Source organism: Phaenicophaeus curvirostris, chromosome 5 (assembly GCF_032191515.1).
Source record: "Phaenicophaeus curvirostris isolate KB17595 chromosome 5, BPBGC_Pcur_1.0, whole genome shotgun sequence".
Classification (NCBI taxonomy): domain Eukaryota; kingdom Metazoa; phylum Chordata; class Aves; order Cuculiformes; family Cuculidae; genus Phaenicophaeus; species Phaenicophaeus curvirostris.
Genome location: NC_091396.1, coordinates 20661872 through 20689782, shown reverse-complemented (window position 1 = coordinate 20689782; position 27911 = coordinate 20661872). Strand labels below are relative to the sequence as shown.

At 38.4% G+C, this 27911-nt stretch overlaps 1 protein-coding gene across 4 annotated transcripts; it reads left to right on the top strand.

Moving 5' to 3' along the window:
• Positions 1-295: 295 nt before the first annotated feature.
• KMT5B (lysine methyltransferase 5B) lies at positions 296-27689 on the top strand. Of its 4 annotated transcripts, none has more exons than XM_069857764.1 (10): positions 296-401; positions 6618-6860; positions 7693-7840; positions 17487-17652; positions 18962-19071; positions 20993-21159; positions 21793-21812; positions 21986-22122; positions 24969-25165; positions 26141-27689. In XM_069857764.1, the coding sequence occupies exons 2-10, from the start codon at positions 6701-6703 to the stop codon at positions 27607-27609; spliced, it is 2574 nt and encodes an 857-aa protein (XP_069713865.1). In that variant the 5' UTR covers positions 296-401; positions 6618-6700; the 3' UTR covers positions 27610-27689. The 4 variants fall into 4 exon arrangements, with proteins under 4 accessions (XP_069713865.1, XP_069713866.1, XP_069713867.1 ...); XM_069857765.1 differs by having other exon boundaries at positions 323-401; positions 6615-6860; XM_069857766.1 differs by lacking the exons at positions 296-401; positions 6618-6860; positions 7693-7840 and adding an exon at positions 12907-12925.
• The last annotated feature ends 222 nt before the right edge of the window (positions 27690-27911 follow it).

Sequence of the window (27911 nt, the reverse complement as noted above, 5' to 3'; positions counted from 1 at the left end):
GACGAGGAAGCGGCGCCGACGACGGCGGCCGGGCCTCGCCGCCGCCCCGCGGAGTCTCCGCGAGGGAGCCCGAGGGACTCTTTCTCGTGGGGCTCGGCGGAGGGATATCAGAGCGGCGGAATCGTGGCCTTCCCTCTGCTCCGCTCGGCCCTCGGCGCCGCCATCTTGGATTTTAATCCGCCATTTTTTTCTCCCCCCCACTCGGAATTATTTTTTATCACTATCGCAGCTTTTCTTCCCCCTTCTTAGTTTTTCTTCCCCCTCCCCCCCCGCCCTTCCCTCGCTCCGTCTTTGCTTCCCCCTTCCCTCGCTCTCCTTCCCCCCCCCCCCGCTCCCTTCCCTTTGATGATTCATTTCCCCCCAGGGGCGGCGCTGGCGGCGGCGAGGGACCCGGCCGGGAGGTGAGGGGCGCGCTGGGGGCCGCGGGGGGGCGGGGGCCGGGGCGGCCGCGGGGCTCCGGGCGCTCGGGGCGGGGGCGGCCCCGGACGGGCGAACGCGGAGAGAAGTTCGAACCCGCCTTCGCGCTGCTCAGTTATTGTTAAAGTCCTGCTTTGAGAGCTCGTTCCAGCCTAGGGGGTCGCCGCGATTGGATCGGAACGGCTGGCCGCTGGGGTTGCTTTGTGATTTTCCTTTGGGAAAGAAACGCTCCTAAGGAAGTGGCAAAGCGCGTCCTGGTCAGCCGCCTGTACCTGAAACTTTAAAGTCAGATTATGTTCAGTAGGTTACTCTGAAAAGATGAGGGTGAGGCGGAGTACGCGCTGTTGTGTCGGGCTGTACCGCAGGCGCTGTGGGGATCCGGAGCGTGTCCCTTGGCGTGGTTTCCCGGTGGGCTGAATTGGGCTCATAGGAGACGGCGGTTTGATCAGAGTGTTGGATAGTGCGACTGTAAATGCTGCGTGTGTGAAAGAAACCAAACAGACCAAACTGGGAGGTTTTATTTCCTGAGGTTAGAATGTGTTCTAGAGTAAGTTCATGGGGTCTTGTCCCGTTTCGGAGATTTGGTGACTGTAGGATGATAACCCCCCTGCTTATCATCCTTTGCTGTTTCTATTAAAAAGGAACTTTAGTCTCCGAGTCATTAAGTCTTCTTCCTTACAAGTTAACGCTATGTGAGGAAATCGAGATGCACTTGAATGAAAAATGGGATTTGTGTGTTTATTGTGCTATGTTGTTATTAGAGCGAGATAGACACGAACTTCTCTGCTTTATACCCATTTCAGGTCGCAAACTGGACAATATGACTTATTTAAAGTAACTACTTAGTGTATTGCACGTTAAATGAATAAGTAGAATGATGTACACTCAGAAACAGGACTGAACTGGGCTCTTGAATACTTGTTTTGAGCTGTTAGCCCTATCCTATTGCAGGACTACAACTCCCAGTGTTCTTTTCACTTCAAACAGCTTTGTGCTTTAATGCAACAGACAGTTCACAAATTAACATAGTAAGCGTAAGGTGTGTGCCAAACGAGGAACCTAGAGCTGTGGCTTGAGAATGCAAAGCATTTGGGATCAGTCCATCTTAAGTGCTCTTTGCCACTTCCCATACCGTGTCCGTCCACCGTGGTTCAAGCCAGGAAGCTTCACACTTCTCTGGTGACTCCCCTGATCTTGTCACCACTTGGCGCTGTGCTTGTTTTGCTGGCACAGAGGGAGTATGGGATGGAAGTGGGCACAAGCAGGCAAGGGTGCACACAGAAAGCACTAAAAGCAGCCTCCCGTGTGCCACTATTAATTCATGTCTAGCTCTGCACTGAGCTTATTCTGAGAACTAACTACAGCTGAAAAGACGTGCTCAAACCCTGATTTTTTTTTCTTTTTTTCTTTTTTTCCTGGTGCTTTAATTTACTGAGGCAGTTCATCCCAAGGGCAAAGAAAGTCAAAATTGAGTGGGAAATCAGATGGCTAAAATAAACACCTGCAGGAATGGGACTGAAGTAGCCCTTCCTAGCTAGCTTTTATCCTACTGAGGAATCTCGGCCTCAAATTCAGAATCTTTGAAGTCCTGTGGGACCCCCTTACCTTTCTTTAAGGTACAACTTTGACTACAGAGGTTACGGGAAAGTTAACTCACAAATATCTTATTTTCTTATTCCATGCCTGGTTTTGCTGTGATTTAATGTCATCAATACTAACTTATAGTGTAACGTAATATTAGGTTCGTATTTAAAGTGACACCGTGCATTGCCTGCACACCTTACATGAGCCAGAACGATTCTGTGCTTCCCTTTCCTCTCTGGGTGAATGGTACTTGCCTGAGCTGTCAAAAAACAGTCACCAAAATAAGATGTGAGGCTGTTTTGAGTAACTTCTTAAAGCTGTTTAAGTTTTCATTCAGCTTTGATTTTGCTCAGTATTCTTAGAAACTTGAACACTTTTTAGAAGTGGATGAGGGCTTTTTGTTACCCTGATAGAGCTGTAGTGAAATCATCTACAGCCTGGTGATCCTATAGAAAAACTGTTTGCATAGTTTTGCTCTGTTTCCCAAATTCAAAGCTCTGTTCCTTTTTTAGAGCTATCAGTAATGGAACACATGTCTTTTCTCTCGATACCATTGATTAGTCCAGAAAAGCTGAGGCTGTGGTCATTTGGTCTTTTGTTTTGATTTTGTGTCTTATATTTGCTTTAGGCCACTGTCCTTTTGAGGAAAACTTTTTGCAGCTGTAGTTGATGTAAAACAAACAAAACAAAAACTGGTTTAGATGTTTAGAGGGTTTTTTTTTAAAAAAACCTAATTATCAAGAAACTGTATTTTAAAAGGAGGTCCTTTGCCTGTGTACTGGAGAGCATGGGAAAGGGGAGGATGGTCTTGCCTGTTAGGAAACCTCCTGATCCCACTATCTTTGCCTGTGCCTGGAGACAGATGAACAAAATGCACTGCCTGTTTAGAAAATGTTCCTGTGCTTTAAGTAATGAATATTTATAAGCAAAACCTGTGTTATGTGAGGCTAAAATAAATGATAATTGAATTTCTTAGTTACTGATGTATGTGGTTGCATGGTTTAGGTGTTCATTGATATGGTTTTGTGTTGTGTGTCCCCCCTGCTCAAAACTTTTCTGAATTGATCGATGTCATAGATGAGAGCCCAGAGCCTGGGAGGCCCAGACAGCTCTTGAGGTCCATTTTAACAGCCATAGTTTCCTTACTCAAATTCATAGGGATTTACTACACTTCCCAGTATAAAAGGACTAAGGTTCTTCGTATGCGATTTTAATCTGAATTGTACCGTTTAATCGGTCTGGTAAACACATCTGGATAAATCTGTCATTGTGAGTATCTTATGCGACTACAGCATTTAACGTGTTTGTGCTTCAGTTGTTGATTGGTACTTCCAGATGTTACTGAAAGGCAAATAACGCTCAGAAAGTTTGTTAATAGGTTCAGAACTTTTACAGCCAGGTAAATTAAGCTGAGTTTGCATTTCTGAGAGTACGGTTTTAATGAAATGCTAAATTCCTCCATGAGAGGTGCCAACTGCCATTGAGCTGTATTTTGACATTTGAGGAAATATGCCTGTAGAAGTACTATAATAGAATTATAAAAGGCAATATATTAAAAGATTACTGACAAAATTAATAAAGAGTAAAAACAGCAAGGTGGACATTTACGTTGAAATAAGAAGATCCCTTGGAAGCTGTAATTGTGCTGGTAAACTTAACAGTATAGATGAACCCAAAGTTATAAACAATGCGTGGTGTTGCATTATTTTATGGTGCAACCCTTTAGCAGGAATTTTTAAGTGTATGGAGGTGCAAGTATATTCCACTTTTTTCTTGATTAGGAAGATGGTGTTCATCTCTTCCTTTCTTCCTGTTTCTAAAGGACTTGTCAGCATGAGCATGATGTAGAAAGCATTGAGAGCAAATAATGTCTGAAGATGTATTAAAGATCACATGGTGGTGGTGAATGTCTTGCTTTTTTAGGTTATGCCTTGGTATTAGCAGCTGTGAGATTCACTGGAAAAGGAATCCTAACTGCTAGTTCTGACTTTTGATGCCTTCTCTTGAAAGCAGCGTTTGTGTAGTGGGAAGAGGAAAGGAGGCTGAAGAAGTACACTTCAAGTTTGTCATTTGGCTTGAAACAAAGGTGGTCTTGCTAATTAGACTGCTAGGTTCAGATAAATAATGGTTATTCAGAGGAATGTTCCCTGGGCTTCACTAAGTGACTTTTGGTCTTGCTTGGGGAAGATGTCTGTTGCAATCTCTTTTGCAGCAAAAGCAAGATTTTTCCTAATGCTTTTTATGGTTTGAGTATTCTTCTGTGGCCACATACCTTCTAGCCTTTGCTGTCATACATTCCTTGTAATTACTGTATTAGGTAGAAGTGCCTTAGCCCAGATAGTACTCACCCTCCCCAAACGGGACTTCTGAAAGATCAGTTTCCTTCTTTGTGCAGAATACACCTTTTTCCAGTTGAAAGTGCAGTTACTGTTAGTTGTCAGAAACACTACCCTATACAGTGCTTTTCCTCCAGATTGCTGCTTACCGGTATTCATCTAAAGCTGGATTTCATGATAGACTTCATTCACCTGTTCTGCTCTTGAACGGTAACACACCATGCGCTATAGTACCATCCTGGCTTGCAAAGAAACGAGGACTGAAGTAGAAGTCTGTTTTAGTGGAAGTGTGTTTTAATACTCTTTCTTACCACTCTTACAAAAGTGGGGAACAGGGTTTAATTAGAGTATATAGAGCTGTAAAGTGTTGAGAAGCAGAAAGAGGGAAGTTAAAGAGCGAGTTTATCATTAAATTTATGTGGTAGTCAATGCGGATCTTCACAATGTAGCTGTCTTCTCAAAGGAGTTCAGGTGGGACGCTTAACAAGAAAGTTTTGGGATGTTGTGGGGTTTTTTTCTCTTTTTAAATGCCTGTTATCAGACAAGTTGTCTGAAGGGGGGAAAAAAGAGCCTAGTGTTGGCTGGTACAGGTTTAAGCAAGGGTTTGTTGTTTTTTTTTGTGGAGTTACTGTGTGAAAATGTCTGGTTCTATGTATAGCTAAATGCAATGACTAAATAGCGTTTAGCCTAGCAAATTTTAAGTCTCTGGTTTGTTTTCTGGAGAATTTTGTCAGTCCACAGAGCAACTTCTGCATTCTGGTAGTCTAACTGCTCAGTTCCAGCTCTGTTAAAGAGCTGTGTTAAAGCTCTCTGGTCCAGTAAAGTAGACATTTAAACTGGTTTAGTTTGGGTTGGTTTTTTGTTTTGTTTTGTTCTTTGATCTTGAGGGCAAAGCCCATTCCTTCTGTCACTGGCAGCAAGAAAATACATTGTCCACTGAAATTGTCATAATTATTTTTCTTTGTATTAAGGGACTTGTTCAGCCAAGTTTTCCTCAATACAATTCTGTTACACTTTGGTGATAGTCTTACTGTCCTCCTTTGACAATTTGTAAAAGGTTCTAAAACCTGTAAATATCTGGATGATAGTTCTAGTAAGATGTTTGAGCCATTACATCTGTTAAGCAAGTTGTCTGTAGTTTCTCTCTAATACCTCAATCTTTTGAATCTTTGTAGGTAACTTTGTTACTATTCATCTGGCCATAAAAATCTGTGTATCTTAAAGTCACCAGATCACATGGTTGTCTGACAGAAATCGAAACTTTTATCAGAAGTTCTGATAAAAACCAGAATTTCTACAAAAGGCACTGTTTTAAAACGTCTTAGTTTGTTGTGAATTTCTTCCACCAGATTGAAATTCCTGTTATCTGCTGTGATGAGAACATTGACAGTCTTCTTTAATAACAGTAAAAAGAGAAGGCACCGTTTATTTCTTTATGAGGAAACAGTAGGGAGAAGGATGAATTAAAACCAAGTAAATGAATTACTAATGTATAAGTGCAATTGTAAAATAGTTGTGTGAGTTGGTGTCAGGTTTTTTTTCCTGCAGGTTACACACAGAGACACAGAACTGTGTACAAAAGCATTAGTAGGAATTGAGACTGCAGACAAAAAAAATAGCGTGTGCTTTGCTGGCCATTTATATACTGTAAAATTTCAGCTCTACTAGATCAACTCTGTTAGGTCCTCTAGATCAAGGGGGTTTTGAACTCTGATTTTTAAACTAAGATTCAACATTTTTCCCCTCCTTCAAGTATGTCAGTTTTTGGGTTCCTTGTTTTTGGTGGTTTTTTTAGCTGTGATGTCTTTATTTCTAGGGAATGTTTGTATAATGTCATTCTTGGCTGTAGAGTTCCCAAACAGGTTAAGGATTTTATTTGTTAGGAACTATAATCTTAATTGGGTGTATGTTTGAAAATACTTTTTTGCGGTGACATCTGTGTGTGTGTTTAACCATGTGTATGTATATCTATATAAACACATAGGTATGTATGTGTGAATAGCCAGCTCTTAAAATTGAATTGTCCTTAGCTGTTTGTCATCTTTAGAACTCGGCCTTTACTTCCAGTTGTAGGACAATACTTCACCTGTGGATACCTATATTTGTGGTGTTTCCCTGTACTGGTGCTAATGATCTGCCTTTCTTTCTTGCTAATGCACATGCAGATCATTGTTTTTCCTTTGCCCCCACTCCCCAATTTGTTTTTTCTTTTTGTTGAAATTTGTGTCTTGGAAATGGTTTCCCAGTAAGCTCTAATCATATTTGTTTTGTTTCCAGTAGGAATTGGAACTGAAATTATTCATCTGCTTCTCTAAGACTTTTGAAAAGTGACTAAATGCAACTGAGTCAGACTGTCTGTGGGAATGAAGTGGCTGGGAGAATCCAAGAACATGGTGGTGAATGGCAGGAGAAGTGGAAGCCGGTCATCTAATGACCATGCACAGAATCAGACCAAATTGCAGCATGCAGGAAAGGAGAATCCGAAGACGGGCAAAAATGGAGTTGAGAGAAGATCAAGCAGATGTATGTACACGTGTATGCAGCTTTGTGCTGTATGTGATTCATCTACCAATTTGCAGTTCAGGCTTCTGTACTGTCTTAATTCATGATGGAGGTCTACATTCAGCATGTAGCTATCATCAGAACTATTAATTATGCTTCTATTTGTTGGATGTTAACTCACTTTAGGAATATAGATCTCTTCTGATCAGTTTAAAAGTTAAGTGAGAATAACTGGATGTAAACTAATTTTGGACTGGTATAAGTATAAAATACATGACTGGCACTGAGAACTAGTGTGATTACAAGTGAACAGCGTAGTTCAAATTACTAGCCCAGATTTTAGTGAATGCCATGTAAAAGGAAACCCCATTTTGAATGAAGTCACATACATCAATAGTCATTATTAAACAATTTTAAGGAACATAGATTTTTATTTTTGCTATTGATCTGGGATGAATACAAATTCAGAGAAAGTGCTTTGTTCGGATTTTGGAGAAAATCAGGTTGGAAAGTTTAATGCTTCATGTTTATAGGTCAGACATTTTAGAGGCAGGCATGACTGAACTGTGTAGTCTGGAAGTACGCTTCTGGTAGGGGAGGGGAAAAGAGAAGGAAATCAAAACTAATTAGACACCCGTGAAATGTATTCTAAAGTACTTTCTGCATTGGCTGCCACATAAATTAACAAAAGCAAGAGTGAAAAATGAATGGTCCTTCTACTTCTTCAGATATTTTATCATCTTCCTTAATTGTTTTGGGTTTTGTCTCTGGCTGGTGGCTGTCTGTGCTTGAACATAGCTGGGCTTTATAATATTCCTTAAATAATACCTATTTTATCTTTTCTTATTTGCAGGTAGCAGTGCTTCAGGATTTGAGGGTCAGAGTCGTTATGTGCCTTCCTCTGGAATGTCTGCCAAGGAACTGTGTGAAAACGATGACCTAGCAACTAGTTTGGTTCTTGATCCCTATTTAGGTTTTCAGACACACAAAATGAATACTAGGTAACTTGTCTCTATTTTTCTAGAAAAGAGATTTTATTCTTAGTTGAAGTAATCACAGCAAAACTGTGAAATACCTTGCATGATTACAGAAGTCAGAAAAATTGCCAATTTGAGTAGCTTCCACCTTTAAAATGGTGTTACATGTGAGACAAACTCGGAGCTCTGTAGCAGCATGCATTTACAGTGCTATCATAGGTTTTTATGCTGTAGAACAGGTTGTTAATAGCCACTGTTTCCTAGCTTAAACAGTTAACTAATCATGAGTTTTAAACTGTTAATGATTTGAACTATTTCAAAGATGTAAGTTAGTGTTTGGGGCCTTTCTGTTTATTTCCTGTGCCTGGGTGCTTTTTCTCTTCCCCCCCCGCCCCTTACTCTTTAAACATCACAAGAAAGATACAGTGTCTGAGCACTTCAATGTTGGTGCCACTTGATCTTAAGTTCTTGCAGACCCATGTTGAGGGAATGCTACCCAGACATGTCTGCATGTCTAAGATAAATAATGTGCGCACTGGAAAATTGCTTACCAGAACTGCACATGCTTTTGCAGTGTTATGCACCTGTCTGAATACTTCTGGTGTAAATTCAGTGTGGTCTTAGGGTTTAATTGTTGCGTGCTTCTTCCTGTTTTACAGACATACCACCAATTGTGAGTATATTTTATAGATCTCTGTTAAGCTTTCGTTTGCACACAAGATCTGTGTTGCTAGTTTAATGGAGAAGCTGTGTATAAATGATAAGTTTCGAAGGACAGGGGTTGTGTGCTTATTATTGTACAATAACCAGAGCTGGGGTTTCCAAGACAGCACATCATGGGAAACCAGATGCTCAACTGTTCAACCTGTTGCTGTGGCTATTTTTAAAGAACAAGAGCTTACCTGCACAGCATGGTCATATAACCAGAGTATCAGTTCTAAGTAGATTTTTAAATATATGTAACAAGCTGATTGCTTAAAAAATAACAGCTAGATTAATTGGTGTGGTCACATAACACGAATGGTTGCTGGTATAAACTGACAGCATGAGTTGCACATGAAATTGGAGCAGTGTAGTCCCAATTACTTACTTCAAAGAGACTGTTCCTCTTTGTTGAAGAGCGCAACATCCGTCTTCAAGAGGAGTGCTGAGTTCTTCCTGTTCCCTCCGTGCTATTCATTACAGTAGCGCATAGTGCCCAAAATAGTGTCTAGGTAGTCTTACAGCTCAATTCAGAGTTTCTTTGTATTTCCAGCAGTTAATCAAGCTAAATATACGTGCTCAGAAGACTTTGTTTTGTTGCTTGAATGGTAGTCTACAGGTTATGCGCAGGTTGTTAACTCTTATGCTTTATGATAAGGGTCTATATATTCATTTTTAATAGCTGGAGAAGCTCCTTTCATGAATGTTACTTTCTGCTGATAGCTTTCAATACTTAAAATACTTTTTTAATTACTAATTTAAATCAAAAGACTACACAACAGCTGTCATCATGTATTTCTTCCTTTCTCAGACATGGAGAACAGTTACAGGCAGCCTTCAAGGACAGTAGTTAATAATCTTGGAGCGCTATGGGAAATACTTAGGTGAGGCTTGTAACTTCTACCAGAAATGCATCTTCTTGCCTCTTTCTTTATGTCATATTGAGAGAGTTTCTGTTATTGCAGTGAATTAAAATAAAGGCATCTGCATAGTTCTTGTTTATCTTTTTGGTACAGTGATTTCATCTGCTTGTTACTGTAGCTGTGAGGCTTAGATCATCTTCCTTCTGAAGTTTTCCTAGAGCTCCAGAGATTTATTGTGGTTGTATGGCTTTGGTAGGGGGGAGGTGGGTGGGAATGGGGGAAGCCTATGAAAAGACTTAGACTGTTTTCAAAATACCAGATTCCAATAGCGAAATACATGATTGTAGGAGAAATTAGGATTTATAGCTTATGTTTGGACATCTTCTGATTGAGTGTGATGAAGTCTTATTAGCTTGTGTATTGTGTTGCACTTAGAAAACCCCAGCCATTTACAATGGCAAGCAGGTATTTCCCGTTCCCTTGTTCTGAATTATTTGAAGAAATACTGTGGGAAAGACTGTGTCGGCATTCTGCATTGCTGTTGGAAATAGACAAGGGGTTTGTATTATTCCGACTAGCAGCCAAGTGTAAGTTGATGATCATTTACTGAAATTGTACCTTACTCTGGAAGTGAGGTCTGTATTTTTGTTTGTATAAGTGTCTTCTATACAAGCACATTCTGTACTTCATTCATTCCGTTAGTTGAAAAGTTTGTAAAGATCTCTTGTTTTGTCCAGAATATAGTAGAGGGAAAAAACCTCATAACATTCTAGTAAAATATCTAGGTGATGGTTGGAATGTCTTTGGTTTTGATCTTCTTTATACTGGATTAGTGATCGTGTGGTAGAGTGGTGACAAGAACATGATTGTTATGTTGTTTATTATGGGGGCCATAAAAATAAAATCCTGCAATTCCTGAATGCCCTTCTTCTTGGGAATTGGGTTATTAGCTCTGTAAGCTGTTAAGTCAGTAGTGTCTGCAAGTGCTGAAGTCTAGTTCTCAAAAGATTACAGTCAGATCCCCGGTGAGTTTCTCCAGTGTTCCTCTGAAATATCTTCTTGTTACCAGGAATTGATGAACAGCATAAAATGTAGCTCTGGAAATTTCTTCATTGGCTTTATCCAAAAGTCACTTTTTTCATCCTCTTGGCTTTCCAAAAGAAAGCAGGTTGTTTCCAGAGCTTCTGGCCCTCTTTACAGGCCCTGTGGTCACCTTTTCATCTGATTGGTAGCTCTTACCTCAACAAAATAGCAAGTTAGCACTTAATAAAAACAGGCCCCATATGTATATGCATATGTATAATCTTGTCAAATATAGCTGTTCCAAGAGGTTTTGTTGCTTCTTCTACAAATCCTGTCATATAAGACCTTTTTTTTGTTTCTTTGAGAAAGGCTATCCAGGTTGTAAATTTTACATAAAATTTACATGCCTATCCTTTTTGTAAAAACAAAACTGATTTTGCAAGCTATTCCTTCCTTGGTTGAATATTGTCTAAGACTAGATATTAGGACTGACACTTGTAAAAAGCCTAGTGAATTCTTGCTTATCTTAGTCTCTTATTTTCAGATACTTTTCCGTAGGCTTAGTGCTCAGTCTTGACGTTGCATGTCTTAGTGGCTCATCCACTTTTTACTGTCTTGTATACAAATGTGTTAGCATTTAAATCTTAAGCCAGACTCCTGATCGTACTGCTGCTGTTACCAGTCACTGTTGTTTTATGATTCCCTAAAGCATCATGCTAGAAGATACTGAGAGCAGTTCTGGTGTCTTTCTAAGTTTGCAAGTTATTTAGGAAGTCAAGCACGTTGTCTTTTTTTAGGAGAATCTAGAGGTGTTTCCTAATTCAGTGTTGTTGTTTTCAGTGAAGTTACAAACTGGTGTGTGGTGCAAGTGATTTTGTCTCATAACAAGAGACTAAAGAACCAAGCTTTCAGAATTTCCATGGTGTCCATAGCAAACATGAAGTGCTTGGGGATGTACAAGAAGCTGCTTTCTCTCAGTGCTGCACCAGGAGTAATTGCTGGCCTTGGTGTAAACTGTCATTCGTTCCTGAACTTGACAGGGTACATTACTCTTTGTCCCTTATAGTCACTGTTGACAAAAAGAAGGCAAAGCAGTTCCATATCATTTGCGTTCATGAGTCTGTGCTGAATCTTGCCTTATGCTCCTTAGCTCATTTCTGTATAATAATTAAAGGACTCAGTATTCATCTTGAACAGGGTTTGGGGGTAGAACAAGTCACGTGGCTTCTGCTAAATAAGGTTACGTGCAGGTGTAGTTCAATTCCAGTGCTGAGATGCTCAGGAGGTACTGGATTAGAGGTACACTGCTCTTATGTGGTGATACTGTGTTTCAGAGTGAAGCTTTTGCATTCTTCAGACCTCAGTGTCTTGTGTGCTTTACAAAATTATTTTATTTGACTTTTGTGTAAAATCTGCTTTCTCCAGTTCAGTAAAGTCCTCTAGCATGCTCCTGGTTGTCTCCCTTCACTGTGTGTAATCATACAGTGACTACATTGGAACTAACTGTTTTGCTGCTGCTGAATGTTTGGATTTTTTTAAAAAAAAAAAATGCAACAAAACCTCCTTCCAACTGCCCAACATCCACCAGCTTGTTCTTATACAGTTTTTCTAGTTGCACCTTTAACTTCAATAAAAAGGATTCTGTCTCCAAAAGGTGGAGTGGCTTGCATCATTATAACTGTTAAATTAAGTTTAATATGTGGTGTGCCAGAATAGGAATGAAAGTGGTGAAGTTTTCTTTGTCCCTCCCATATTTATTTTAAAAAAACATTTATTTTCTAACCATATTAAGAAGAATGAATTTTTTGTGGTGATTAGAATTTTCTTTACTTCTGTTCTAGGCTGTTTTGGAGTTTTGACTACACTGACGTGTGTACAGTTTCAGTTTAAGAAATTTAAGTAATGTGGATTACTTTCTTCATTAAAAATGCAGTTTGTAACTTTGACCTCTAAAGAACATGGTGGCTTTTTTTTCCAGACAATACTGGAGATTAAACACAGAACAAGTTGATTTTTATACAACTAGCTTTTACTTAAGATACTCAAACTACGTGGCTGGGCAGGAGGTGAACCAAAATGTCTACTAACTAAATAGTTTCCACTTGATTTTAAGCTAGATTTTGTGCTGAGCCTCAGGTATTAGACAAACGGTAACCTGCTGTCTTTCCACAGGCCCTTAAATAAAAATACCATCCAGACAAAGTGACTACTGTTAAGAGGCTAATGGGATGCCATGCTTTAATAAATTCATTCTTCTTGATGTTCCCTAGTCAGAAGTTAAGAAATAGGTCTAGAAGTAGAACTTTTATCATGCAGTGGTCCACTGTGTGGAGTTCTGTGCTGAATCTCTTGCAGGATCAGTTTATCCGTTTTGTTCAAACTCACTGCTCTCAGTGACTGAGAAAGGTACTGTGCTTCTGAACTTACCAGAAACTCTCCTTTAACTTCCTTTATAGGCAAGCATCTCACTGACCTTTGGCTTTATACCTTGGAGTTCCAAGATTCTTTAAGTATTCCCGAGGTAAGATAAACTTGAGCTAGGGAAAGAGCTTTGCTTCCCATAGCCGTTTTCCTACATCTGCTTTATTCAGGTCACCTCAATTTGCCTTTAACTGGGATTAGGTCATCTGATAGCTGATTTTGAAACTGCAATTGCCATAGTTTTTTTTGGATCTTGTGGACTAGGGAGGAGTACTGCCTAGGGAAATGTGAAAAGTTTGAATTCTGCAGCTTGTCAGGAAGAAGGGCTGTTATTTCTTTAACAGTACTGTGCTAGTTGAGTTTTTCATTCTTAGCTTTCTTTTAACAAATTACTGTTCTGCTGCAAACTTTGTGTTCTGTGAGACCTGGCTCCTGAAGATGTTTGTAGGATGGCCGTGCCTGTGAGTAGATTCAAACACCAGTGTCTTGTTCAGTTTCCATGATAGATTCTAATAAAAGGAGCAAACCACAAGTCTAGATAAACAATCCTGATTTTAATTGACTCTATTTAGTGGTGGACTTGGCTGGTTAGTTTTGTTGGTTTTCTTGTACTCTTTCTAGCTCTTGGTTTCTTTTCTTTGAACTAGGCTCCTGTTTTACTAATACTTAAAAGCCATTTTCTTTGGCTCAGTTTACATCCATTGAGCTCTGGAGTCATTTCAGGCTCTCCTCAGGTGGTACTCAGAATCATATAGATGGTTCCAGCACATTCATTATTTTTTTTTTTTACTAGTGTTATGTGTAAATTAGAAAGCCCTATAACACCAAATATTTAAGCTTGCTTCTCAAAAGTGATCAGCTTTTTGGTAGGTAGTGCTGGGAAAGGCTGATGCATAAACTGGTATTTCATGGTACTCCTGGGAGAAGTGTCTGTCAGCAGACCCTCAGATTCTTAAGGAATACTTGCCTTCTAGGCTTTCTTGCTGCATTGGCTTCTTCAGTGTCTCAAATCAGAAGGTACCTTTTAAAGTAAATATTGAGATACAGCTGTGAAAGTACCGCAGATTTCATGGGGGGTCTGAGTTGTGTTCAATATTAGCTCATCAACTTGATATGCTGTCAGTGCCGTTTACATGTGCTGTAAACTATTTACATGAGCTATGAAAAACTCGCTAACTCAGGCTAAGGGTGCAAAGTGTTATTGTTTCATTGGCCTGGGAATGCTTGAAGTAAAATGCTGTACATCGCGATGTTGGTTTCCAGCATCTTTTCATCTTTCTTGCATGTTTGGATTCCTGTTTGGTTTTTTGCTATCTGTCCTGTCACCATGTAGAAAATATCAGTACAGTGTTTTGATAGAGGTGCTGCAGAAGATCAATGGTACTGATTTTTTAACTTTGGGTGCCAAGACTAGTGTTCTTCGTAAAATTGGGTTCCTGTTTCAAGTTTCAAATACCTGGCATACAGCGTGGCATTCATCTGACCTTTTAATGTTTTGGGGGTTTTAAAATCACCCTCTTCCTCTTTGCAGCCTTCGTTTTGACTGTTTAAAGACTTGGGCATACACTAACTATTGTACTTCTCAGGAATGATGTTACACAAGGTTCTGCGAGACATTTAAAGGAATTCCACCAGCAGTGTGGAATGACAGAGACAAGAATTCGTAGAAACACCTGCTGAATTATGACCTATGGAGGTGTGCGGGAGACTTTGTAAAAGTTAGGACCAGGTTCTGAGCTACCTAAGATCAGTTAGATACCTAGTCTGCCTCTGAGAATAGTATGTTGTGAAAGACCTGAAATACGAGCATCACTTTGGGGCTGTAAGATGTGTTTCTAATTGCTAGAAAATGTAGAGCATTGATTCTTTTATGGTAGGTCTTGAAAGCTACTGTTTAAGCTTAGCATCTGTCCTTGTTTTTTTGTTTGTTTGTTTTTCTGCTACAGTTGAGTTGGGGTGCTGCTTTCTTTAGCTAGCCTAGACCAAGCTTCTTGATGATGTAAACAAGTATGATTTTGTCTATTAGCACTTATATTGCCTGTCTCAGGTGTTAATGCAATTTTAATTGTGATGGGCTTTCCATCTAAATTTGCTCGTGCAAGTCACTTAGCTTAAAAAATGATGCATTTCTGCACATAGTATAAAGTGCGAGAGAACAATTATTCATTTAGCCTAACAAGAACAAACATAGCTGAAGACCAAATTTAGATGTAGATCTTGTGACTTTTACTCCCGTAGTCTTTGCAGATAAAGATGTGAACAAAATGTTGACCTATCATGTTTGTGTATATTGGTGTGCTTTGCACTTCTCATGATGTAAGTACAGTTGGGCCCTTGCTGGGAAAACTGTTCCTGATTGAAACTGAAAATGAGAGCAAGTCCTATTTTAAAACCAATCAGGTTCGGTCTAGGCTGTATAATATCAAATTCCTCTCATCTCTGAGGAAGCTCTGAGTTATGATTGTCAAATCTGGGAGAAGTCTTCCTGTTTTGAGCAGAACAAGGAGATACTCTTCTATCTGGCTGGCAAGTTGAGGGAGACTTTGCTGTGCTGTGGAACAAAAATAATAGTGATTGTATCATCTGTAGTCTGAAGGGAGTTCTCTTCCACAAGGAAGTTTCAGCAGCTTGTTGGACAGTTAGCTTTTCGGGGAGACGGGCTAGATACCTTCTTAATTAAAGAACTTGATTTGAAATTTGTTACACGGTTTGTACTACAGTACAAAGTGGGCATCTGTTTCTTGACTGACTCTTGTTGTCTTGTTACGCATTATCCCAGCCAGAAGAAAACTTCAATGTCTTCTTAGACCTACTTACTGTGCTTTCTTCTCTGAAAGCGCATGGGTTTATGCTGATAATTTTTGCCATATTCACAAAGATCTAAGATTGCTTAGTGATTATATTGTAAGGAGGTTTTTCAAGTAGAGAATGCAGAGTTAGTGTGTAAAAGCCAAAAGTAATATTGGAAGCATAAATACAGCATTTTACTTCTCATGAAGGAAATTGAATCCTCATCATTATTAGTTATTTCTGATAACTCTTACTGTTCTACAAGGCAAAATAAAATTGGGTTGTGCAACACGTGATGTATTTTGTTTTCTTCATGCAAGTTGCGTAGAAGAAGCAAATCTTATTTGGTCACCTGAAAAAAAGTTAGGTGCAACATACTGTATTCTAAGATGAGGAGTAGCCAAGTAATACGGTAACTTAAAGACACTAAATCATTGTTTGAGTAGTTGAGGTTTCCTTCCACCAATGTCAAGAATTTATTTCTCCTTGTTTACTTTCGTCATCAAATACAGGCTTCGTTTGGTAAGTAAGAGGAACTAAAATCAGCATGGTAACACACTTCAAGCAACAAGGAATGGGACTTAATGTTATGGATTTAAGCAAAAGCTGATAGCTTGTTTAACACTTTTGTCATATGCTGTGTAAGCATAAGGTATGAGTTGTAAAAGGAGCTGCAGAAAAACATTTCTCATGAACCTAGAAAATCTGTATCTTTCTGAAGAGTTCCTTGGTGTATGTCATACATACACAGACCCCTCCTCTGCCCCAAGGCAGAGTATGTGCTCAGTCAAAGGCAGTTTGTTGAGATTCAGCGTTTTGCTCACTCTGTCATTTTGTAGGTCAGAAATGGAGCTCCTGCGTCTTGCAGTCATGTAGGGGTTTTTTTTTTGTAACCATTTTTTTACTGTTGAAGGTATGAAGGATAGCTTTATCTTAAATATCAAGCTTCATGACAATAACCGAATTCTCTGCTAATATACAGGGATTTATTTTCGTATTTTATCTACTCATGATTTTCAGCTTCCTGTTACATATAGCCAATATTTTGGGGAAGAATTCTGATGATCACACTAACTTGTGGAACTTCAGCCTCCTACAGACCTAGGATCTATGCTTCATGTTGTGTGTTACTGTTTTATAGCTATTACTTTTGTAATCGTTGAGGTGTGTTCCCTGTGAACGCAGATGTTAAGGTTGTGGTCTACATAAAACCATATAGTGGATTCGTCACTATAATAAGGTTTTAGATTGAGGAAAAGTTGATTTAAAATTACTTTTTCAATTGTGCTGTCTAATCATTCGCTCCCTATTTGAAAACTTAAGTGTAGTATGTGAGGTTGTAGAGGCCTTAAACTTAAAATGACACACACACACACACACCTGCATGCCCCCAACCCAACTACAAAGCCAGAACTGTACATGGATCACTTGATACTGGTGTTAACAAGGAAACATAGAGCGTCCAGTTTATTTGCTAGATTATTTTTTGGTATGCAGTTTTAATGATAGTAAATTTATTAGGAAAGTAGAGACGGTAATGCTTTTATTATACTATTTCTTCAGCTTCTTTGTTCCAAATGCTAGGCATTAAAAATAGTGAAATATTATTATGGGTTGGTTACTGTTATCAGAGATTTGTTTTATAAATAAATTATCCTTTTTAGCAGACTGGAGATTTTTAATGTTCTGGGTAGTATGCTTGTCTTTACCTTACCTCAGGAAACAAGAGCCTGTGATTTGAGTACATAAAGGTCAGTTTCTTCATGCTAGGAATTAAATGTATGGCTAGCAAAAGAACTATGCCGCGAGTAACTGCATGAAAACTGAGAATGAGTAACAGTGGACTGGAATAGATTTATTCTTTATTTCAGATTTCGACCTATTAAAGGAAGGCAAGAAGAACTAAAAGAGGTGATTGAACGTTTTAAGAAAGATGAGCACTTAGAAAAAGCCTTCAAGTCCTTGACGTCAGGTGACTGGGCCCGGCACTATTTTCTTAACAAGAACAAAATGCAGGAAAGGTTGTTCAAAGAACATGTAGGTGTATTTGTAATTAATGTGCTTATTCAGATGGTTGAAAGGCTAAGAAAATGTAAACATTTCTTAGGAATATAGCAGTAGTGGAATAAAATAATCTACTGCTCTGTTACATGTTATTTGTTTGATTGCTTTTTAACAGAAACTTCATTTTTTAAAACCCAGCAAGCTTCCCACCCTCCTTTTTTTTCTTGAGTTAACTCACCATTGCCTTTTATTTAATAGACATGTAGAAATAAAAACACATTTGCTTCTTTTGCCGTTGGCTTAAGTTATAAGCAGAAGAGAAAAGACCAGAAGACCTGCTTCCAGGAGACAAGAGTTTTTGAGGACCTCCTTGGTTCTTTGGAAGGGTTTTCTTTCCTCCCCTTCTTATATTTGTGTTTTGAGTTTTTTGTGGGTTTGGGGGTTTTTTTGTTTGGCTTTTTTTTTTTTTAATACTTACATCTATTGTAAATCAGATTGTGTGACAAAGAAAAGTAAAGGAAAAGGGAGAAGCCTTGCTACCTCAAGATGCCTCAGCTGTTTTGAGTATAGGGACTTCGTGTGGGAGTGTTATACCTCTTCCTTCACTTCCCACACCCCAAATCCATTTTGTGTATCACACAAAAGTTATTGACTCTCAAAGTTGCATGGAAATTAAAGTAGAACTTTAAAGAAAAAAAAAGTAAGAGGAAAAAGAACTCCTCCAGGAATTAGTACATGGTTTTCAGATACAACCTAAAGGAATTTGGCCTGCTTTGAGGTGCATCAAATCTAATTGTGTAGATAAAAAGTATGCAGCAAATTGTTTTCCCAAAGTGTTTTTTGGAGTAATACAACCACGCTTTTAACTAAAAAAGAATTGATCCATTAATCCCCAAATTCAGTATCTAGACTTGTCATGGACGTAATGTCTTCAGAACTGGAAAGAATAAAATGAGATCCTGTAGACTGTTATGTCTCAGTGGTACTTAAAGATCTGAGATTCTTGAATGCAAGTACTCAGTGGCTGTAAGAAGAAATTACCTATTTTCATTGGTTCAGACAATTTTATACCATTCAAGATATCTTTAATTTTTTTTAAACTCTTTGGATAGTGATGTTATTCCATATGATTCCTGCAAGTCACTCTGAAGAAGTAAGATTAACATAATGTGAATAGCTAAAATTCATAATCAGAATTGCATTTCAGCAAATATCCTGTTGCAATATTCATTTTTTGTGGGGGTTTTTTTTGTGCATTTAATTGACTTCCATAATTTATGTAAGGTTGCTCATTGCTATTGTTTTGCTTGTAACAGAAAAGTACTGTTTTCTTTCATGGCAGGTATTTATTTATTTACGAATGTTTGCAACTGACAGTGGGTTTGAGATACTGCCTTGTAATCGGTATTCTTCTGAGCAAAATGGAGCCAAAATTGTTGCAACAAAAGAATGGTAAGAAGTATCATTTACTGTTGCATTCTGTTTCTGTCAAGAAGAGTCTAAAAAATATGTTTTAACAGTATGATTTAGAATTAAAACTGCAACCAATAACCTAATAAGTTCTTGTGTTTTTACTTAGAAATTGAATTTGGTGTCTAGTTTTGCTTAGTACTTAACTCACAATATGTGCATCTGTAAGACGTTCCTTTGTGTGTTTGAACTTAGCCGTACAGTTTTCCAGTATACAAGGTTTTTTTATCTTGTTTTCAGTCAGATAACAATTCATGGTTAGAGGAAAATAGTTGGCCTCCTGTGAGAAACATGACCATATCAGGACTCAAATTATGCTGGATTTGTTATACAACGAATACTTGTGGGCCAAATTAGTTTTTGAGCTTTTTGAAATGGAGGGGGTGTTATCTCAGATAACCAAAGTACACAAATAAATATTTCCTGGAAGCACAAAATTGAAACCTCACTGTATTTTCTCATATCATTTTGGCGCATCTGAGTTTCATTATGAATGTGTCTGTGGAGGCACCAGTAGATCCCTGGGTTAATTCAGTTTTTATAATAAATTTTCCCCGTCTTCTACCCTTGTATTTTATACTTGTTTTGCTTTGTGGCAGTACCTGGTCATAACAGCACGTCCGAGGTGGGGATAGGTTGTTATATGCAGGCTAGGACTGAGCAGCTAGGCATTACGCTGGCAGTGCACCAAGCGAGTGGGCTGTTACTGTGGGGCTATGGCCTTATGGCCTCAGCGTGTGAGAGAGTAAGCATTAAGAAGGTTGAAGCCAGTTTCTAGACCTTCGTAACGGTAGCTGAAAGTTCCACAATCCAATTAGGACTTTTGGGGTTGGGTTTTTTGGTTTGAATTCTCCCCTGGGCTGATTTCTTTTGGGTGGAAGCTTTGGTTTTGGGTGTGAATTAAGTTCTCATGCTCAAAATCTTGGGACCTGAGAGAGAGAGAAAGCAAGGCAAGAGGTTTGCATCTTAACTCTGCCAATATCTGGAAAACTATTGAGACTCGACGTAGACAAGAATTCTCAGCACTTTCTATAGAAGCAAAATTTGCACTTAAAAATATACTAATCATACTAAATATACTTCTTTTGTGTATATTTAGTATGTTGCATACTCTTTTTGTGTTAGAGTAATCTGGCTGAAATTTGGAATGGTTGGTCTAAAGAGCAGTGGAAACAATGCTCTTGCAAGGTAATGGAAGTTGTGCACTTCTTACTAGGCTGAGTGTTCAGTGCCTCTGATCTGCTATATTTATGATGGCAGATTGTCTGCACATCAGGACATCATGGTTTTGTTGGTCATGTGTCTACCCATCCCCAATGGTCTATTTCATGGACCAGCTTGATGCTGAAGAACTACTAGTGAGGGAAGAAAATATGTTGTATGAGTTCTGGCCTTCTTTTTTTGAGTCAATACTGGGCCTTTTTTCAGAAGGCATAGAGTTATAAGCATCTTTGCTGTGCTGTGTTTTTGTGGCCACATGTGTAGGAAATGCAAATAAGAGCAGCTGGAGGAAGTAAAAATGTCTTAAATGCTGATGAGGAGGGAGTGTGCACAAATGAAAAGAAAATCTTGCTTTTGGGTTTTAACAATTGGAGAAGTTGAGGTAATCGACTCCTGCAATTTCTTGCTTGCAGTCTCTGGAAATTTTAGAAACAGCGGTGATAATGTCTCTCAGAATTGATGTAATTGATCCTATATAGTAGTATGAAAGCATTTATTTCATGTTTGATTAAAAGTCTATTTAGCCTAATACCTGTCTCTTAACTGAATTAAAACATGAGGTTTATAGCAGTTGAGAAATGATTTACTAAATACTTCCTGTTATTGACAACTTTCCTTTCTGTGAAATTACTTTAGTTTTGGCATATATAGTGTTGTTTCTGCTACTATTTTTACACTATAGGAAACGAAATGATAAAATAGAATTACTTGTGGGCTGTATTGCTGAACTATCAGAAATGGAAGAAAACATGCTGCTGAGACATGGGGAAAATGACTTCAGTGTCATGTATTCCACACGGAAAAACTGTGCACAGCTATGGCTTGGACCTGCTGCATTTATCAATCATGGTGAGTATCAAGTACAGAAAGCTTGTTAAAGGACGTAGGCAATTCTGCTTAGAAGCGTTATTATATGTGAGCTGAGCAACATGGGACTTGCAGAGAAAATATCTGAAGTTGGCATACTGGCTTACTCTAGGATATCATCCTGTTGGAATTTTCTCAGAGCTAATCAGCTGTGAACTGGGAAACTCACAGAAGGCTTTAGGAAGTGATGCCTTTTTTCTTCACAGAGACTTTGCAACAGACAGCTAAAATAATGAAGCATATTGTGGGTTAACTTGAATTCCTTGAAAGTTAGTCAACAGTAAGTAAATGTTATGTGCCTTTAACTTTTAGCACAGAAGCTTAACTGCTTCTGTTGCATTCGTCTGCTGAAGGACAAGCAGGTAGCATGTAAAATAAAACCTGTTACTTTAAGGAAGTATTTGTGATAGCACAGGGAAGAGCTCAGAAAGCAAGCTATATCAAAATAGGTGTCTTTTGATATATAGCTTTGTGCAATACTAATAACTCCCAGTATTTAGTTGAGATTCTACAGTTATTGAAGTCAGAGTGAATCCTTACTTTAGATATCTACAACTATTCATGTTTCAGGTCTTATCAACAGTTAATTGACTTTATCTTTTGGACCTTTTTCAGATTGCAGACCTAACTGTAAGGTAAGCAAAAAATTAAAAGTAAAGCACTCCACTCTTCCCCCCCCATTTGTCCCTGCACCTTTTCCTCCCCAACACTTCCACTTTTTTTTTTTTTTTTTGCTCAGCTACTCTCTGGCCTTAATGATTAACCTTTCCACTTCACCTTGCCCCCTCCCTGTTGTCTCCTTCCACAGTTTGTATCAACGGGCAGAGATACAGCATGTGTGAAAGCTCTAAGAGATATTGAGCCTGGAGAAGAAATCTCGTGTTACTATGGAGATGGGTTTTTTGGAGAAAATAACGAATACTGCGAATGTTACACCTGTGAAAGGTGTGTATTGATGTAAACAAGTTTCAAATGGAATTTGGCATGTTCATGATACCTGTGAAACAAACTCCTTGATTAATAGTACTCAGATTTTTGGACACATTGTAATTGCTTCCTGGCTAATATTGTTGTTACGATTTTTTTTTTTATGTTGTTACAAGAATGGTCATGTTTCCTCACGACTTCTGCATTTTGTTTTTCTTTTGATTCTCCGTTCTGCAGAGAGCCCAAAATGAGAATAGCAGAAGAGGAGTGTAGAGTCTTGAAAATGTTTGTACTGGATAAGAATGAATTGGACATAAAAGCTGTTGTACCTTCTAAGAGACTAATGGCAACTGACCCCCAACTTTTAATCTTTTTTGCACTAGAGAAAGCAGATTTCATTAATGTTTTCTATGTGTTGACCTGAATTTCTCTTTTGCTGTGAATGGGCAAAGTAGTTGTCACCCTGTGTTATTAGAACTTGAGGCTTGTATATTCATAAAGATCTACTGACTTGGGCAGTACTTGTCTGTATTTGTCCATCACACAATAGCAGCAAAGCTGTTGTCTGTTTTTTATTTGCGTTGGCTGGAGTTTCTTCACAGAATCAGGTGAAAGGATTTTATAGTTGGGTTTTGCCATGTTGAAATTTCTGCTTAATGTGAACATGGAAGCTCAACATCATTTGTGAGACCTCATCTAGTTCCAAGCCAAACTACAGAGAACCAATAAGAGTTGTTACTGTTTGATCTAACTGTAGAGAGAAAATACATATAAAGGATGAAATGTTAATTGCATTGAGAAATAGCTTGATGCACCTGTATATAAATAGTTTAATAATCCTACCTTCAATTTTACTAGCTAGTTTGGTCACTAAGAATTCTTGAAATTCAAAGAACAACCTCTGGTGTGGACCTCTCAAGCTCATACAGTGTCAATAGTTCATTCCAAGTGAAGGGTAGAGCCTGAGACTTTATCTAGAGAACTGCTAGTAATAATATACTTCAGTCCTGGGAGTAGTTTAGTATTTAATAAGTGGGCACCATGATTATTCTTTTCTTGAGTGATATGTTTCTTTTTGCTCAGGTTTCTTTGATTGTTGATTTTGATGTAATAACGGTATGCCCTTCGGACAAACCAATTTTATGTTTCTGAAAATTTTCCCTAGGTTATCTTCGTAATTTAAGTACCTGAAAATATTATATTTTAAAGCTAATATTTGGAAAAGTTCTGACTTTAGGAATCTGTTTTTCAGTCACAAGGCTGTGTTACAGCTATCATGTATGATAGACTTGAATTTAAGGAAGCTGAGCAAGGGAAAAAGAGTCCTTATCAGCACTGTTGAGGCAGCTGTTGCTTTGTACACCACAAAAAAACCCCAACATCTTGAAATGACGATTTTGACTGTGCTGCAAAGCGTGTTTATTTGTAATGTTAAAAAGTGTTAAATTCTGAGAATCCATGGGATATGGATTTGGGAGCTGTGGGAAGGTTGGCACTATACAAATTTTTTTCAAACATCTAAAAATCATCACCAGGAAGATTTACATATCGTTCCATATGTGCATGTACCTTTTTTTAGGTGAGCCTGCTGTTCATGTTGGCTGAGACAACTGGGCACCAAAGATGACACATCATCGGGCAGTTGTGGCTGTTTACAGCACTGCTAATTTCTGATATGAATTGGCTGATGCTTGTGCTAAGTTCAGTCTAGTATTTTAAGCTGCCTGTAATTTGCAGAATTCAAAATAATACCAAAAGAATATTTCATATTACCCAAATACCAGTTAATTTGAGATCAAGTGTTGTATCTGCATAATAATTAACATTGTGGAGCTTGAGATCTTATTTGACCTTTTTGGTGCGCTTTTGGTTAAGCTTTGTAGGTGTTTCTTTTCCAGTATAGCACACTGAATACAAACGGAAGTTGTCTTCAGGAGTTCTGCAAAGTACAAGCATACTGGATTATTAAAAGAGCATCAAAGGAATCCTAACAGTAGTGGTTGAAGTGCAAGTACAGGAATTCTTAGTCTTCATGCTTTTCTGTGATTACTTTAAAAGAAAAAAAGTAGTTTTAGATTTGCTCAGCCATTTCACTTTCATGATTGATACATACTGGAGTCTTTGAGCTATGACGGAACACAGAACTTTGAATCATGGAATCACCAGGTTGGAAAAGACCCATTGGATAATCGAGTCCAACCATTCCTGTTGAATACTATACCGTGTCCCTCAGCACCTCGTCCACCTGCCCCTTAAACACCTCCAGGGAAGGTGACTCAACCACCTCCCTGGGCAGCCTGTTCCAGTGCCCAAAGACTCTTTCAGTGAAAAATTTTTTCCTAATGTTCATCCTAAACCTCCCCTGGCAGAGCTTGAGGCCATTCCCTCTCGTCCTGTCCCCTGTCACTTGGGAATATTTGTGATAATTTAATTCTGTTTTCTGTACTTTTCAACTCTTGCTGATGCAGTACTGCAACTGAAGATGGCATTTTTTTAATAGCCTGATATGATCATGAAAAAAATTAAGTTTTTCTCTAAGCTGATACAAGTAGTATTTGAACTACCATATTGCACTTAACACCTGTATAATTTGACTATGAAATGATACTAAAATAGGCAGAAGTAGATTCCTCTTGCTTTATTCAATGTCCTCTTGTGAGAAATAAATAGAATTTTTTTCTACACAGCTTATTAAAATGACAATTACATAGACATCTTACTAAAACAACCCCCAAATGCTAATAAATTCAATGGTTATTGGTATTGTTTATCCACATACAGCTGGTGTTCAACCTGGGATGAAATGAAGGTCAGATTTTTTATATAAAGAGATACTAATACATTGTGTCCTCTTTTCTTTGTAGACGTGGAACTGGTGCTTTTAAATCAAGAGTGGGATTGCCAGCACCTACTCCTGTGATTAATAGTAAATATGGACTGAGAGAAACAGATAAACGATTGAACAGACTTAAAAAGCTGGGCGACAGCAGCAAAAATTCAGACAGCCAGTCTGTCAGCTCTAATACTGATGCAGATACCACTCAGGAAAAAGCTAATGCAAGTAAGTAAGGGGCAGAGCTTGGAGTGCAGGATTAAAGATTTAATTAAAAAAAGTGAAAAACTTGCACTGTGATAGAATTCCTCTCTGTGTTGAGATAAATCTCAGATACTGGTCTTTAGAACTGTCCAGTAAAATGTCCATATCCAGGACTGATAGGTGAAGTACCTTTTCTGAAGTGAAACTGCACAGTTAGTAATCTCAGAAGAAATCGGAAGGTATTTTTGTTTGTGATGCTCCCGAGAGACTTCTCTTCACGTAGTAGTGACTACCATTTATTTACTTTCCTCCCTTCCCCACCCCTGCCACCTCCCATATAGGCAAAATACAAGTAACCTAAAACTTTGACTTAACTAGCAAAGAGATTTGGAGGCAAATAAAATATTATGGTTCTGCGCAGGTCCTGTTTGCTGCTGTGATAATTGAAAAAAAAAAAAGAAAAAAAAACCCCACTTCCCAGAACGCTATAATGACCTCTAATTACAAAGCTTTAGACTGGCAACTTTGGGCAGAGAAAAGTCTCTTACCTACCACAGCAGGTGACAGAAAACTGAATACCTGAAACTGAAACAGTTACAGTAGTTAAGGTTTTTTTCCTTCCCCTGTAGGAAAAATTCTGGGTTTAATTTAAGAGCCTTCTGATCCTCTGATTTTTGGTGGAATAATACCCAGGAAAAACTGTGGATAATGTGGGATGGATGTTTTTTAAAAAATTTAAAATAGAAGAAATTCAGTAGAAATCAAACTTGGTGTATAGGGGGCAGTGAGGGAAGTATACCTGGAATTTAGATGTACTTTTTACTTGTTTGACAGTTCTTTTAATATCTGAGTTGCAGGTTATGCAGTCTTGCTCCTTACTGCACACTACCTAGCTTTTTTCACAGATTTTGATGAAGTGTTTAAAATAAATTAAAATGGGAGAAGGAAACTCGGGATAAAGCTGTGTTATAACTAAACCACTTTTTTTTTCTTTTGAAGCTAACAGAAAATCTTCAATTGGCGTAAAAAAGAACAGCAAAAATAGAACATTAACAAGACAGTCTATATCAAGAATTCCAGCATCATCAAATTCTACCTCATCTAAACTAACTCATATAAATAATTCCAGGGTACCAAAGAGACTGAAAAAGCCTGCAAAGCCTTTACTTTCAAAGATAAAGTTGAGAAATCAGTGCAAAAGGCCAGAGCAAAAGAATGCTTCTAGAAAGCTGGAAATGGGAAATTTAGTTCTCAAGGAGCCTAAAGTAGTTTTGTATAAAAACTTGCCCATTAAAAAGGACAAAGAATTGGAGGGACCAGTCAAAGTCGCAGTCTCTAGTGGATGCTTAACAAGGCATGCAGCAAGAGAACATAAACTGAATTCTGTGAAAGGTGCTCATGAGCATGGTGATATACCACCCTGCACGTACATAACAAGGAGGTCAATGAGAACAAGGATGAATTTGAAGGAGACCTCTGACATAAAGCTTGAACCAAATATATTGGATAGCTATAAGAATAATCTGCCTGGAACGCAATCAGACATTTTAGAGCAGCAGTCTCGTGTGATAACCGAAAATGATATGGCTCATGGACCATCACATAAAGGGGAGATTAGGTGCCAGAAAAATGATGCAGGCATGTCAAAAAAGAAATCTCGACAAGGAAAACTTGTGAAACCACCCTCAAAAATAGAAGAAACTGATACTACGCACAATACACCTGTGAAAGATGAAGTACAAGATTCAATTAGTTCTCATTCAGAACTCGGAGAGAGGAATAATGTGGTGGACCCACCTGTGGGCTATAAAGATTGTATCCCTGGATCTGGTAGCTGCTCTCTTGTGACATCTGACAGTTTTAAAGCAAAAGACAGCTTTAGAACTGCAAAAAATAAAAAGAAAAGACGGATCACGAGGTATGATGCACAACTTATTCTTGAAAATAGCTCTGGGATCCCTAAACTGACTCTTCGTAGACGCCATGATAGCAGTAGCAAGGCAAATGACCAAGAAAGTGATGGAATGAATTCTTCGAAAATAAGCATCAAATTAAGTAAAGACCATGAAAAAGATAATAATTTATATGTAGCAAAGCTAAATAATGGATTTAACTCAGGATCAGGCAATAGTTCAACAAAATTAAAAATACAGCTAAAACGAGAGGAAGAAAACAGAGGGGCATACCCCGAGGGCCTTCATGAAAATGGTATGTGTTGTAGTGAAACTCTCTCCCTTTTGGAGTCAAGAATGGAAGTAGATGATTATGGTCGCTATGAAGAGGAAACAGCAGATGAGTCTTCATCAGAAGAGGATGATGAAGAGGAAGATGACTATGATGATGAATTTGATGACTTTATTCCCCTTCCTCCAGCAAAGAGATTAAGGCTTATTGTTGGTAAGGATTCAATAGACATTGATATTTCTTCCAGGAGGAGAGAAGATCAGTCGTTAAGGCTCAATGCATAAGCTTATAGGTCTTAAAGTGACCTGGATGTCATTTTTGAAAAAATAAAAAAAAATAAAAAAAAACCACCAACAACAAAAATTCCATTTCATTATTCCTCAACTGAAGAACTTTCTGAAGAACTTAGAGGCAGCACTTCTTTATTGTTTGTTCACTATCAACGTAATATTGTAGAAAGTGTACAGCATACTGACTCTTCTTAAGTCTGATTTGTGCAGATTTTTATTGTACTTTTTAATAGCTTTCTTATGTGCAATTCTCAGTTAAGAGATAATGCTCTGTTGTAAAATAAAGGCTCAAGCAA